Here is a 13,814-nt window from a genome sequence, read left to right on the forward strand (position 1 = left end):
AGAACGGCAGATTTTGTACCTTGTCAACTCAGGGATTTGAACTTGCAACCTTTCGGTTACAAGTCCAATGCTCTAACCACTAGGCTACACTGCCGCTTGACATCATGGGGAAATCAAAAATCACCCAACTTATTATGGGAAGCTTGTGGAAGGCTACCCGAAACATTAGACCCAAGTTAAACAATTTAAAGGCATTGCTACCAAATACTAATAGAGTCTATGGTAACTTCTGACCCACTGGGAATGTGATGAAAGAAATAAAAGCTGAAATAAATCATTCACTCTACTATTATTCTAACATTTCACATTATTTAATATAAAGTGGTGATCCAAACTGACCTAAGACAGGGAATTTTTACAAGGAAGTTGAAATGTATTTGGCTAAGGTGTATGTAAACTTCCAACTTCAACTGTATATCACCTGCAGCATGGTCATGCAAGTTTATGTTTTCGACAGTTTACTAAAGAGCTACTGATTTAGAACCATGGAGATACAGCAAGTCAGCACAAGGACAACAGCAGCACTGCCTCCGCTATACCAGCACCATTTCAACTTAAACATTTAAACATCATCAAATCAACAAGAACATGCTTAGTTTAATATACTGAAAACACATGTAAAAATTCCCAAAACAATTTAGTCCAATCAATGCTGCTAAATATCATGTGGCTGTCCCTGGTTCTGATTTGTGTGTGTGTGTGTGTGTGTGTGTGTGTGTGTGTGTGTGTGTGTGTGTGTGTGTGTGTGTGCGTAAGTAAAAACTTTTTGCACTCACACTAGTTGAACGCCAATGCCTTCCTCCTCTCATGTTGGCAAAATGGTCTATTGTCTGTCATACAGTGCACTTTTAGCTTTTGTTGTCATATGCTACCTAGCTAAAATACTTGCTAGCCTGACCTCCTTGCATGGGCAACAATGAACCAGCTAAGTTATCTAGATAGCTAGTTACTGTGAGACTACTAGTCTACATATTGAACTGTAATCATCTCAGGCCAGTGGCACAACATATTCATTTATGGTTAGATCAGAATACATGTCATAATCATTGGCCTGTACAGACAATTCATTCAAAACCACAAGTCCAAATCCCAATCTCCATCCATGGTTTGCCAAAGGGCCGATTTAGTAATCTAGCTACTGCAGGACATCAACACAAGCAGACCAGAAACAGACATGTTTTTCTGAAAATTATGATTGCAAAGGAAGTGATTTAATTGGTCTGAAGCCAAATCCAAACTGGCCTCTTTATGGGTGCATTTTGCTGCACCGGGGCAACCCGCAGTTTGTTGGCTAATTATTTTATGTATTTGTTTTATCAAGGGAGTCCAAGCGCTTGCTGGCATCAATGAAATGGTACGGCGGCAACATGTTATACTCTTTTGGTCTTGACAGAATCATATACATGGGCTACACATACTGAGATGGAGGGGCGCTGTTTCCCTCACTCTGATGATTTCTCCGGTGAGATTCAGCCACTTGTGAATTGACGTAAAATTATGAAAACACAGAGAGAGGCAAAAGATACATGATTTTATCATTTAAATGTTTTTATTGGTTAAATATTTGGGGAAGCTTGACTTCCCTTGGCATACATGATTAAACACCACTGGGCCTGGCAGTTCCTGGCTCCCCAGCGGGTGGGACTGTGTCCATCCATGCTTACGCCCCCTGATGCAAACAGCACATGATGACAATTGCGCCTCACAAATAGCCTACTAACCAACACTTTGGACCAAACCTTTTCAATACCTGGCTTGCAAACCCAACGTTGCCTTAGTTAGCATTTACTGGTAGATATCATGAGTTGAAATGTCTTTCCTACCCTACCGGCTACCGATGTCATTCTTCTGTGAGCTGTTCCATGTGACAACCAGTTAAGAGCCTCTTGCTGCCTGCAGATGATATTCCACTGAAACTAGGCTGTGTGCAGCGCGCATGTGAATATATCTCACGTGCTTTGTGATTGTGTAGACTACTTTGTGTATGATTTCTCTATTGCACAACATAATTGAAAAGTCGTATACTACGCAATGCCAACTGAAGAAAATAATTATAATAAAGTGGCTTATACTGTACCTGCATATACCCTCCACTACACCACTGGCCCTTCCTGTTTTATAAAAAGTGCACTCTACATGAGTGCTCTGGTATTATGGTTGCTGTACATTCAGAATCACGAACCTGTCACACACTGGCCTGGGTCCAATAGGTTTGCGACTGCACAAAAATGTCTATAATAGATATAAAGACTATTAAGATATGAATGTTTCAAGAAAGGACTGTATATATTTTGCCCGTTGAAGTGGTTTTATGGCTGACTGAATGGAAGCTGATAATTCTACTTTTTTTTTTTAACTCTGAGTCAAGACCAAGTACACATGTATCCAACACCGAGACAAGACCGAGATACTCAATATGTGGTCTTACAACACTGGTATCGGTCCCACTGAGTAGACTGACTAGATCTGGTCCAGGATGTTCCGTGCGGCCCTGGACCAGAGCTTCTGACAGACAGATTCAAGTGGGGCCCAAAAGCAGACGGCAGATGATTGACCAAGTATGTGTGCATTAATGTTTTGAATGGATACATTACTTGCTAAGTATCATCAGTCATTGCACGAACGCCACAGCCCCGTTGAGTGATTATAATCATGTTATTATCTTGTCAGTTTGTTTTTCAAACTTCTCTCAGCAACATTACTGCCAAGTCTGACATATGCCCACACTCCCAGTCAAGCATTCAGAGGCTTAATTGTTTTGAAAGAATGTTTATGTTGCTTGTTTGACTGTCATCCAAGATCAAATTAATGGCAGACTAATGTCTTACAAAGAGAACAGTATGTAGACTAGCCTACGCACTGAAATATCTCTGCCTTTGTAACGATCGTTGTCCTCCTCGGATGAGGAATAGGAAGGATCAGAAGAAAACGCAGCGTGGTAAGTGTCCATGTCAATTTTCATAAATAAATTGAACACTGCAATAACCAAAAAACAACAAAGAGAGAGAGTGAACGAAACGAAACAGTTCTGTAAGGTGAAGACACACAAAACAGAAAACAACTACCCACAAACCATAGTGGGAAAACAGGCTGCCTCAGTATGGTTCTCAATCAGAGACAACGATTGACAGCTGCCTCTGATTGGGAACCATACCAGGCCATACACATAGAAATCTAACACACAGAACAAAACATAGAATGCCAACCCCAACTCACGCCCTGACCAAACTAAAATAGAGACATAAGAATGTAACTAAGGTCAGGACGTGACAGCTGTCTTCTCACACTGTTCTTGTTAGAACAGCATGTTGATTTACTTCTATTATAATGCCATACGTCATTATTGGAACTGTGAAGCATATTTTCTTATTTCGGCACTATACTCCAAAAGTTTGGATTTGAAATCAAACAATGACTAGGAGGTTAGAGTGCAGACTGTCAGCTTTAAATTTAGGGTATCTTCACCCATATCGGGTGAACCGTTTAGAAATTACAGCACTTTTTGTACATAGTCCCCCTATTTTAGAGGAGCAAAAGTATTGGGACAATACGGGCTGGACTACATCAATTATGTCTGGGTGTATGGAATCTGGTTTGGATCAGGTCTTTGGTTTCTTGGGTTCATGGTTGAAGAAAATTGGCAGTCCGACACCAAGTCCAGACCGTAACCAGAAAAATGCCAAGTCCCATTCAAGGCCATGATAGTAATTTTATCAAATCACCACCATAATAAGAGTGTTTCTGTGTTCATATTTCAGAACAACATATGGATTATTTAGACATGCAGAATAGTGAAAAAAAATGCATGCCGAGAGAAAATAGAGCCACTCTACAACTTATTACAGTGGGGAAAATGGGCCTTCTATGTCTTCAAAGAAGTGCTAAGGATTTCTAAAATTATTATTATAATAATTATAATTATATTATGCTTTTCAATGATGTTCTGATTTAATCTGATTTAATCTCTCCAGGAAAGGGTTAACACTGAAGTGAAAAAAAGATCCAATCAGGATTTTCCATTGTCTAGTTAGCTTTTGTTGTAGGCTAGTTTGCAGCAGCAGCAGGAGTTGTTGTCGCTAATTTGTTAGCTTCCCCCTTTTCAAAAATAACTTCAACAATAAATTTATCCTCATCTGGTGAGTGGAATTGTGTTTTTTTTATTGCAGCACGCTTGCTGTTGTTAGCCATCTCTTTGTTGCATTTAAACTTTAGGTGATCAGTTACTTTGTGTGCTAAACTTGAAATGTGTTTTTCAATGGGAAGTAATACATGTACATTTCGATTGGGAAATGCTTAATGGTTGTGTTTTTGTATTCTTGTGATTGGGACCTACTGGCTTATTATGTCCGAGTGAATGGACTACTTATCCTTTAACATCATGCTGTGTGTGACTGTTGTCTTTCCGTCGGCCTTATGCAGTGGTGTAGTGGTGACTGAAGAAGCGGGTATACTCTAATTTTGCCAAAAAGTTCCCAAACAGTATGAAGGAAAGGCACCCGGTGTGAGAAATACTATGTTTTTATATGTTTTTAACGAGTTTTCCTATAGATTTTTCAGTTTTTCACTCTCAAAATCACTCGCTAACGGGATTGATATGAGAACAGCCAGTGAAAGTGCAGGGCGACAAATTCTAGTCATGACACTATCCACATATACTAATAATATGCATATATTAGCAACTGGGCCTGAGTAGCAGGCAGTTTACTCTGGGCACCTTATTCATCCAAGCTACTCAATACTGCCCCCAGCCATAAGAAGTTAACATTTGTCTATACCAAAACACTATTCAAGTCCTCAATAATGCTTAAACCAGATCAATCTGATTGGGTGGACCTGGGCAGCAGCGGTGCTACTGGGCAAAAACGCTGAGGAAACCAAGCCAGTAAAAAAGCCAAATTACAGCCCATGTTGTGATAATTGCGTTGTTTGCTCCCTAACCATTCATTCATACGCCACGAGATATATAATAAGGCCGTGACAACAAAAAGACAAGTCACACAGTGGTGGCATAAATTCAACTACACATAGACTTGTTTCATCACAAAACCGGAGAGCAACATCTGTCTGTTGAAGTCCACAAAGCTAATAGTGCATATCAACAGTTACAGTTGAAGTCGGAAGTTTACATACACTTAGGTTGGAGACATTAAAACTCGTTTTTCAACCACTCCACCAATTTCTTGTTAACAAACTATAGTTTTGGCAAGTCAGTTAGGACATCTACTTTCTGCATGACACAAAGAATTTTCCCAACAATTGTTTACAGACAGATTATTTCACTTATAATTCAATGTATCACAATTCCAGTGGGTCAGAAGTTTACATACACTAAGTTGACTGTGCCTTTAAACAGCTTGGAAAATTCCAGAAAATGATGTCATGGCTTTAGAAGCTTCTGATAGGCTAATTGACATCATTTGAGTCAATTGGAGGTGTACCTGTGGATATATTTTAAGGCCAAGCTTCAAACTCAGTGCCTCTTTGCTTGACATCATGGGGAAATCAAAAATCACCCAACTTATTATGGGAAGCTTGTGGAAGGCTACCCGAAACATTTGACCCAAGTTAAACAATTTAAAGGCATTGCTACCAAATACTAATAGAGTCTATGGTAACTTCCGACCCACTGGGAATGTGATGAAAGAAATAAAAGCTGAAATAAATATTATTATTCTAACATTTCACATTCTTAAAATAAAGTGGTGATCCTAACTGACCTAAGACAGGGGATTTTTACAAGGATTAAATGTCAGGAATTGTGAAACTGAGTTGAAATGTATTTGGCTAAGGTGTATGTAAACTTCCGACTTCAACTGTATATCACCTGCAGCATGGTCAAGCAAGTTTATGTTTTCAACAGTTTACTAAAGAGCTACTGATTTAGAACCATGGAGATACAGCAAGTCAGCACAAGGACAACAGCAGCACTGCCTCCGCTATACCAGCACCATTTCAACTTAAACATTTAAACATCATCAAATCAACAAGAACATGCTTAGTTTAATATACTGAAAACAAATATAAAAATACCAAAAACAATGTAGTCCAATCAATGCTGCTAAATATCATGTGGCTGTCCCTGGTTCTGATTTCTGTGTGTGTGTGTGTGTGTGTGTGTGTGTGTGTGTATGTACGTACGTGTGTGTGCGCAAGTAAAAATATTTGTTTTTGCACTCACACTAATTGAACGCCAATGCCTTCCTCCTCTCTTTCATGTTGGCAAAATGGTCTATTGTCTGTCATACAGTGCACTTTTAGCTTTTGTTGTCATATGCTACCTAGCTAAAATGCTTGCTAGCCTGACCTCCTTGCATGGGCAACAATGAACCAGCTAAGTTATCTAGCTAGCTAGTTAATGTGAGACTACTAGTCTACACATATTGAACTGTAATCATCTCAGGCCAGTGGCACAACATCTTAATTTATAGTTAGATCAGAATCCATGTCATAATCATTGGCCTGTACAGACAATTCATTCAAAACCACAAGTCCAAAACCCAATCTCCATCAATGGTTTGCCAAAGGGCCGATTTAGCAATCTAGCTACTGCAGGACATCAACACAAGCAGACCAGAAACAGACATGTTTTTCTGAAAATTATGATTGCAAAGGAAGTGATTTAATTGGTCTGAAGCCAAATCCAAACTGGCCTCTTTATGGGTGCATTTTGCTGCACCGGGGCAACCCGCAGTTTGTTGGCTAATTATTTTATGTATTTGTTTTATCAAGGGAGTCCAAGCGCTTGCTGGCATCAATGAAATGGTACGGCGGCAACATGTTATACTCTTTTGGTCTTGACAGAATCATATACATGGGCTACACATACTGAGATGGAGGGGCGCTGTTTCCCTCACTCTGATGATTTCTCCGGTGAGATTCAGCCACTTGTGAATTGACGTAAGATTATGAAAATACAGAGAGAGGCAAAAGATACATGAGTTTATCATTTAAATGTTTTTATTGGTTAAATATTTGGGGAAGCCTGACTTCCCTTGGCATACATGATTAAACACCTTGCGGCCCTGGACCAGAGCTTCTGACAGACAGATTCAAGTGGGGCCCAAAAGCAGACGGCAGATGATTGACCAAGTATGTGTGCATTAATGTTTTGAATGGATACATTACTTGCTAAGTATCATCAGTCATTGCATGAACGCCACAGACCCGTTGAGGGATTATAATCATGTTATTATCTTGTCAGTTTGTTTTTCAAACTTCTCTCAGCAACATTACTGCCAAGTCTGACATATGCCCACACTCCCAGTCAAGCATTCAGAGGCTTAATTGTTTTGAAAGAATGTTTATGTTGCTTGTTTGACTGTCATCCAAGATAAAAAATGAATGGCAGACTAATGTCTTACAAAGAGAACAGTATGTAGACTAGCCTACGTAGTGAAATATCTCTGCCGTCTCCTCGCACTGTTCTTGTTATCGTAGAACTAATGTCTGACAAAGAGAGCAGTATGTAGACTAGCCTACGCAGTGAGATATCTCTGCCGTTGTAATGATCGAGGGTCAAGGATCAGACCAAAACTCAGCGTGGTAAGTGCCCATGTTAATTTTAATAAATAAACTGAACACTGCAATAACCAAAAAACAACAAAGAGAGAGAGTGAACCAAACAAAACAGTTCTGTGAGATGAAAACACCCAAAACAGAAAACAACTACCCACAACCCATAGTGGGAAAACAGGCTGCCTCAGTATGGTTCTCAATCAGAGACAACGATTGACAAAGGCCTCTGATTGGGAACCATACCAGGCCATACACATAGAAATCTAACACAACAAAACATAGAATGCCCACCCCAACTCACGCCCTGACCAAACTAAAATAGAGACATAAGAATGTAACTAAGGTCAGGACGTGACAGCCGTCTTCTCACACTGTTCTTGTTAGAACAGCATGTTGATTTACTTCTATTATAATGCCATACGTCATTATTGGAACTGTGAAGCATATTTTCTTCTTTTGGCTCTATACTCCAAAAGTTTGGATTTGAAATCAAACAATGACTAGGAGGTTAGAGGGCAGACTGTCAGCTTTAAATTTAGGGTATCTTCACCCATATCGGGTGAACCGTTTAGAAATTACAGCACTTTTTGTACATAGTCCCCCTATTTTAGAGGAGCAAAAGTATTGGGACAATTTCACTTATGTGTATTTAAGTAGTAAAATGTTAAGTATTTGGTCCCATATTAATAGCATACAATGACTACATCAAGCTGGTAGCTCTACAAATTTGTTGCATGCATTTGCTCTTTGTTTTGGTTGTGTTTCAGATTATTTTGTTCCCAATAGAAATAAATGTTAAATAATGTATTTTGTCATCTTGGAGTCACTTTTATTGTAATTAAGAATATAATATTTTTCTAAACACCTCTACATTAATGTGGATGCTACCATGATTACGGATAATCCTGAGTGAATCATCAATAATGATGAGTGCGAAAGACGCACAAGTATCATACATGCTAACCTCTCACCGTAACAATTACAGGGAAGGCTAGCGTTTTTGGGGGGGGTATGATATTTGTGTGTCTGTAACTTTCTCATGGGGAGGGGGGGGGGGGAGACTATATACAAAAAGTGCTGTAATTTATAAACAGTTCACCCGATATGGATGAAAATACCCTCATATTAAAGCTGACAGTGCACTTTTACCTCATAGTCATTGTTTGATTTAAAATCCAAACTTTTGGACAATAGCGCCATAAGAGGAAAACATGATTCACTGTCCTAATAATTACGGAGGGCACTGTGTTTGATTAATGGCTTTTAACAATAGTGATTTGAATTCTCGAGGAGTTTCAGAACACCTAGTGGTAGCCTGAACCCCTGGTAGAATTTGATTGATGGAAGATGTGTGAAGGGAAAAATGTTAATGTTTGAGGTCAGTGTTTGGTGGTGTGTGTGGTGTTGTGTGTACGTGTGTGTGTGTATTGGTTTATGTGGTGAGGTAATGGCTGGGTTAGTGATGGTGGTGTGAGGTTAAAGCTAAGAGGAATTCAATGGAAATTATGTCACCTCGTTCAAAGAGTTCTGCTCTTGTTGGCCTATAGTGGAGGAGAAGGAGGGAGAGAGACTTATGAATTGTTGTTGTGCCAAACACATTTAAATATGAATGACCTGTATACTGAATTGTGTGTGTGTGTGTGTGGTTACGTGTGTGTTTTGTAGGGTGAGCGGGGACTTTCTGGACCACCTGGAATACAAGGAGAAACTGGGATCGGGCTTCCTGGACACAAGGTATCACTCCATCACCCCATTGTTTTGAAAAATGAGAATGACATTTTCCCCCAACCACCTGTTGTATCTCACCTCGCGGGTGTTCAACTCTCTCTGCAGGGTGATGTGGGGTTCCAGGGGCGACTGGGGCCTCCGGGACCACCTGGCGTAGGGGAACCTGGACTACCTGTGAGTTAGCGCTACCACAATGTACGCATGCATTTATGAATACTCAGTGAAATGGGTGTTCATGTAGCTGTATGGAGTCTATGGTTATTCAAGTCTGTTCATCATTGGTTGATTTGTTTGTTTGTGTTTCACAGGGGCCTCAAGGGCCGCAGGGCGTCCAAGGAGAGAAGGGTCCTATAGGAGAAGGCTTTGCCGGGCCAAAGGTATGACTGAGCATCTGCAGAGATGTGTCCCGGTCTGGGCTCCAGATCTGTCGCTGTAAAATCAGGAACATCACACGGATGATGGTTATAGGAGAAGACGCAGCGCCATAAAAGTCCATCTGAATTACACCTCTATTTGGTATCACAGTGTCACATGCAATGGATCTATCGATCAGTGATTTCTTGTTCTACTACGGAGTAACTTCCAGCATGCAGGTACAGTGCCTTGCGAAAGTATTCGGCCCCCTTGAACTTTGCAACCTTTTGCCACATTTCAGGCTTCAAACATAAAGATATAAAACTGTATTTTTTTGTGAAGAATCAACAAGTGGGACACAATCATGAAGTGGAACGACATTTATTGGATATTTCAAACTTTTTTAACAAATCAAAAACTGAAAAATTGGGCGTGCAAAATTATTCAGCCCCCTTAAGTTAATACTTTGTAGCGCCACCTTTTGCTGCAATTACAGCTGTAAGTCGCTTGGGGTATGTCTCTATCAGTTTTGCACAGCGAGAGACTTTTTCCCCATTCCTCCTTGCAAAACAGCTCGAGCTCATACAGTTTTATATCTTTATGTTTGAAGCCTGAAATGTGGCAAAAGGTCGCAAAGTTCAAGGGGGCCGAATACTTTCGCAAGGCACTGTAGGCGAAGTTCATAGTTCAAAAGGACGTCAGGTGAACCCATACAGGCCCTGGGCTGGGAAACCCCCAGAAGCTATCCAGAACCCCTGTAGAACATGAAAGGAGTGAGTCACTCAACCGAGACCAGAAGGAAGGAATGAGTCCATCTGCTTTTCACTGGGTTGCTCAGGCACACATGGGCTACATCTGCCCAAACCAGACCTCTCTCTTTCTCCCTGCTCTTACATATCCTCTGAACTCAAGTGTTACCAGGATACAGCTATGCTATTTGCATTGCAGTGCATGTCTTGCCTTCCTAAAGATATTATGTTCTACTGTAGCCTACGCCCTTGTTGCGACTTGTAAGAGAATGGTCGTAAAAGCATCAATGCAAACATGCCATTCCTTTAGAAAGAGATCTGTGTTACGGTATTGACAGTATTACATACAGTGGGGAGAACAAGTATTTGATACACTGCTGATTTTGCAGGTTTTCCAACTTACAAAGCATGTAGAGGTCTGTAATTTTTATCATAGGTACACTTCAACTGTGAGAGATGGAATCTAAAACAAAAATCCGGAAAATCACATTGTATGATTTTTAAGTAATTCATTTGCATTTTATTGCATGATATAAGTATTTGATACATCAGAAAAGCAGAGCTTAATATTTGGTACAGAAAGCTTTGTTTGCAATTACAGAGATCATACGTTTCCTGTAGTTCTTGACCAGGTTTGCACACACTGCAGCAGGGATTTTGGCCCACTCCTCAATACAGACCTTCTCCAGATCCTTCAGGTTTCGGGGCTGTCGCTGGGCAATATGGACTTTCAGCTCTCTCCAAAGATTTTCTATTAGGTTCAGGTCTGGAGACTGGCTAGGCCACTCCAGGACCTTGAGATGCTTATTACGGAGCCACTCCTTAGTTGCCCTGGCTGTGTGTTTCAGGTCGTTGTCATGCTGGAAGACCCAGCCACGACCCATCTTCAATGCTCTTACTGAGGGAAGGAGGTTGTTGGCCAAGATCTCGCGATACATGGCCCCATCCATCCTCCCCTCAATACGGTGCAGTTGTCTTGTCCCCTTCGCAGAAAAGCATCCCCAAAGAATGATGTTTCCACCTCCATGCTTCACGGTTGGGATGGTGTTCTGGGGTTGTACTCATCCTTCTTATTCCTCCAAACATGGCGAGTGGAGTTTAGACAAATGCTCTATTTTTGTCTCATCAGACCACATGACCTTCTCCCATTCCTCCTCTGGATCATCCAGATGGTCATTGGCAAACTTCAGACAGGCCTGGACATGCGCTGGCTTGAGCAGGGGGACCTTGTGTGCGCTGCAGTATTTTAATCCATGACGGCGTAGTGTGTTACTAATTGTTTTCTTTGAGAATGTGGTCCCAGCTCTCTTCAGGTCATTGACCAGGTCCTGTCGTGTAGTTCTGGGCTAATCCCTCACCTTCCTCATGATCATTGATGCCCCACGAGGTGAGATCTTGCATGGAGCCCCAGACCGAGGGTGATTGACCGTCATCTTGAACTTCTTCCATTTTCTAATAATTGCGCCAACAGTTGTTGCCTTCTCACCAAGCTGCTTGCCTATCGTCCTGTAGCCCATCCCAGCCTTGTGCAGGTCTACAATTTTATCCCTGATGTCCTTACACAGCTCTCTGGTCTTGGCCATTGTGGAGAGGTTGGAGTCTGTTTGATTGAGTGTGTGGACAGGTGTATTTTATACAGGTAACGAGTTCAAACAGGTGCAGTTAATACAGGTAATGAGTGGAGAACAGGAGGGCTTCTTAAAGAAAAACTGTGAGAGCCGGAATTCTTACTAGTTGGTAGGTGATCAAATACTTATGTCATGCAATAAAATTCAAATGAATTACTTAAAAATCATACAATATGATTTTCTGGATTTTTGTTTTAGATTCCGTCTCTCACAGTTGAAGTGTACCTATGATAAACAATTACAGACCTCTACATGCTTTGTAAGTAGGAAAACCTGCAAAACCGGCAGTGTATCAAATACTTGTTATCCCCACTATAGGTTTATATTGCCTACTTAGCGACGAGGATAACATTACGCTTCCAGTGGCAGGTGAGGGAACACAGATCAACAATTGTTTTGATCATTCCTGAACGGTCTGGGAAAACAACGCTTGATTACGTTTTGGGAACGCTCTTAAGTAACATCACGCCAAATGTAATCTCTGTTTGGCAAAGTTGCAACTTCGATAATAGTCCAGTCAACTGACTGAGGAGACACATCGTTTATTGCATTATTTCATTGAAACTCCTATCATCAGAGATATTTATCTGGCAGTTTACTCTGGAGAGAGTGACGGTGTGAGTTTCCACCAGTCATCTAGAAGCTTCTACTATTAGAGATGGCCTCAAGGCTTTTACTTTCCTGCATTGAGACTGAGCCCAGAGACACAGCTCTGGTTATGAGCAGCAGTGCTCTGTTGCTAGTCACAAGTTCTGGCAAGTTCCAGATTCACGAGAGCTGAAGAGTTTTCTTTTTTTAACTGCTACCCTTGTCATCAGCACCTGCTGGGGTGAAGAAATGGAAGATTATGGGGGATTAATGTGTACATTTTATCTAAGCTCCGTTGCAGGTATATTCTGTTGCTGGTTTGTCCTCAGGTATTGCTAATGCTAATGATGTAGCTGCAGAGTGTATTCTCCCTAGTCCTGAGGTAACCTCTGAGGTAATGGGATATGTTTTGCACACATACAAGGCTCTCACTGTCTCTCTCTCTTGGCTTCAACTTTGATTATTGTGTAATTAACTTCATATTTTTTTTCTTTTATTCGGCGCGTGACTCTTGCAGTGATTAAGTACAAAGAACCTTCAACGACATTCAGCTGGTCGCTGTGGTTTCCATCTCCACCAGTGCTGATCGACTCTCGCTCGGTGCCAAACACTAAACATGTCCTCCGGCATCTCAACAACCCGCCTCGACCGGGGGGACCCAGAGTGGATGCATGCGAGGCTGGGAAGATATCTGAAGAAGTTTCCAGAATCCCTTTCACGTTCCTGTTTAGACTTCCTGTCTCTCACGCAGGAACAGACACAGTAAACGAACGTCCGTTGTCACCTTGCGAACCAGCCTCGGCGTGGCACATAGATAGACGTTAACACAAATTACAACAGAATGCTTGAACCTTTTGCCAAGGCGGAAGGAAAAACTCAGTTTAACGTTTCCAGAATGTTCCATTGTTCCCATCAGCCTTGTGGTTTTTCGTTCGCGGGATCATATTGTTTTCCGTCAATGAATAACTATCTGTGTTGCTGTTTTAGGGCAGAGAGACAGAGAGAGAGACTGAAGAGTTGAAGAGAATTGTAAAGAGCTGTGTTTGTCTCTCCGCAGGGGGACCGGGGCCTGGAGGGGCCGAGGGGACCCAGAGGACAGCCCGGCGCTGGACTGAAAGGAGACAAGGTACAGTATAGACTGTAAATAAACTAAATCTGGGTGAATGGCCTTCACACAAACACGCAGTGTTCCCCAGGAACACATTAAGAGCCTTGGGTAGGGAGTGGCCAGAAGCACTGGCATCTAGGTCTC

General features: G+C 41.4%; 1 protein-coding gene across 1 annotated transcript in view; it reads left to right on the forward strand.

Moving 5' to 3' along the window:
- Positions 1–13,814, forward strand: part of LOC109879434 (collagen alpha-1(XXVIII) chain-like) — a 38,556-nt gene that overhangs the window by 15,205 nt on the left and 9,537 nt on the right. Inside the window, exons 12-15 of the mRNA XM_020471606.2 lie at positions 9,181–9,249; positions 9,349–9,417; positions 9,552–9,620; positions 13,620–13,688. Of these exons, the coding sequence (XP_020327195.1) occupies positions 9,181–9,249; positions 9,349–9,417; positions 9,552–9,620; positions 13,620–13,688 (276 nt within the window). The remainder of the gene's footprint in view (positions 1–9,180; positions 9,250–9,348; positions 9,418–9,551; positions 9,621–13,619; positions 13,689–13,814) is intronic.

The sequence above is a fragment of the Oncorhynchus kisutch genome, linkage group LG16 (genome assembly GCF_002021735.2).
Source record: "Oncorhynchus kisutch isolate 150728-3 linkage group LG16, Okis_V2, whole genome shotgun sequence".
Taxonomy (NCBI): Eukaryota; Metazoa; Chordata; class Actinopteri; order Salmoniformes; family Salmonidae; genus Oncorhynchus; species Oncorhynchus kisutch.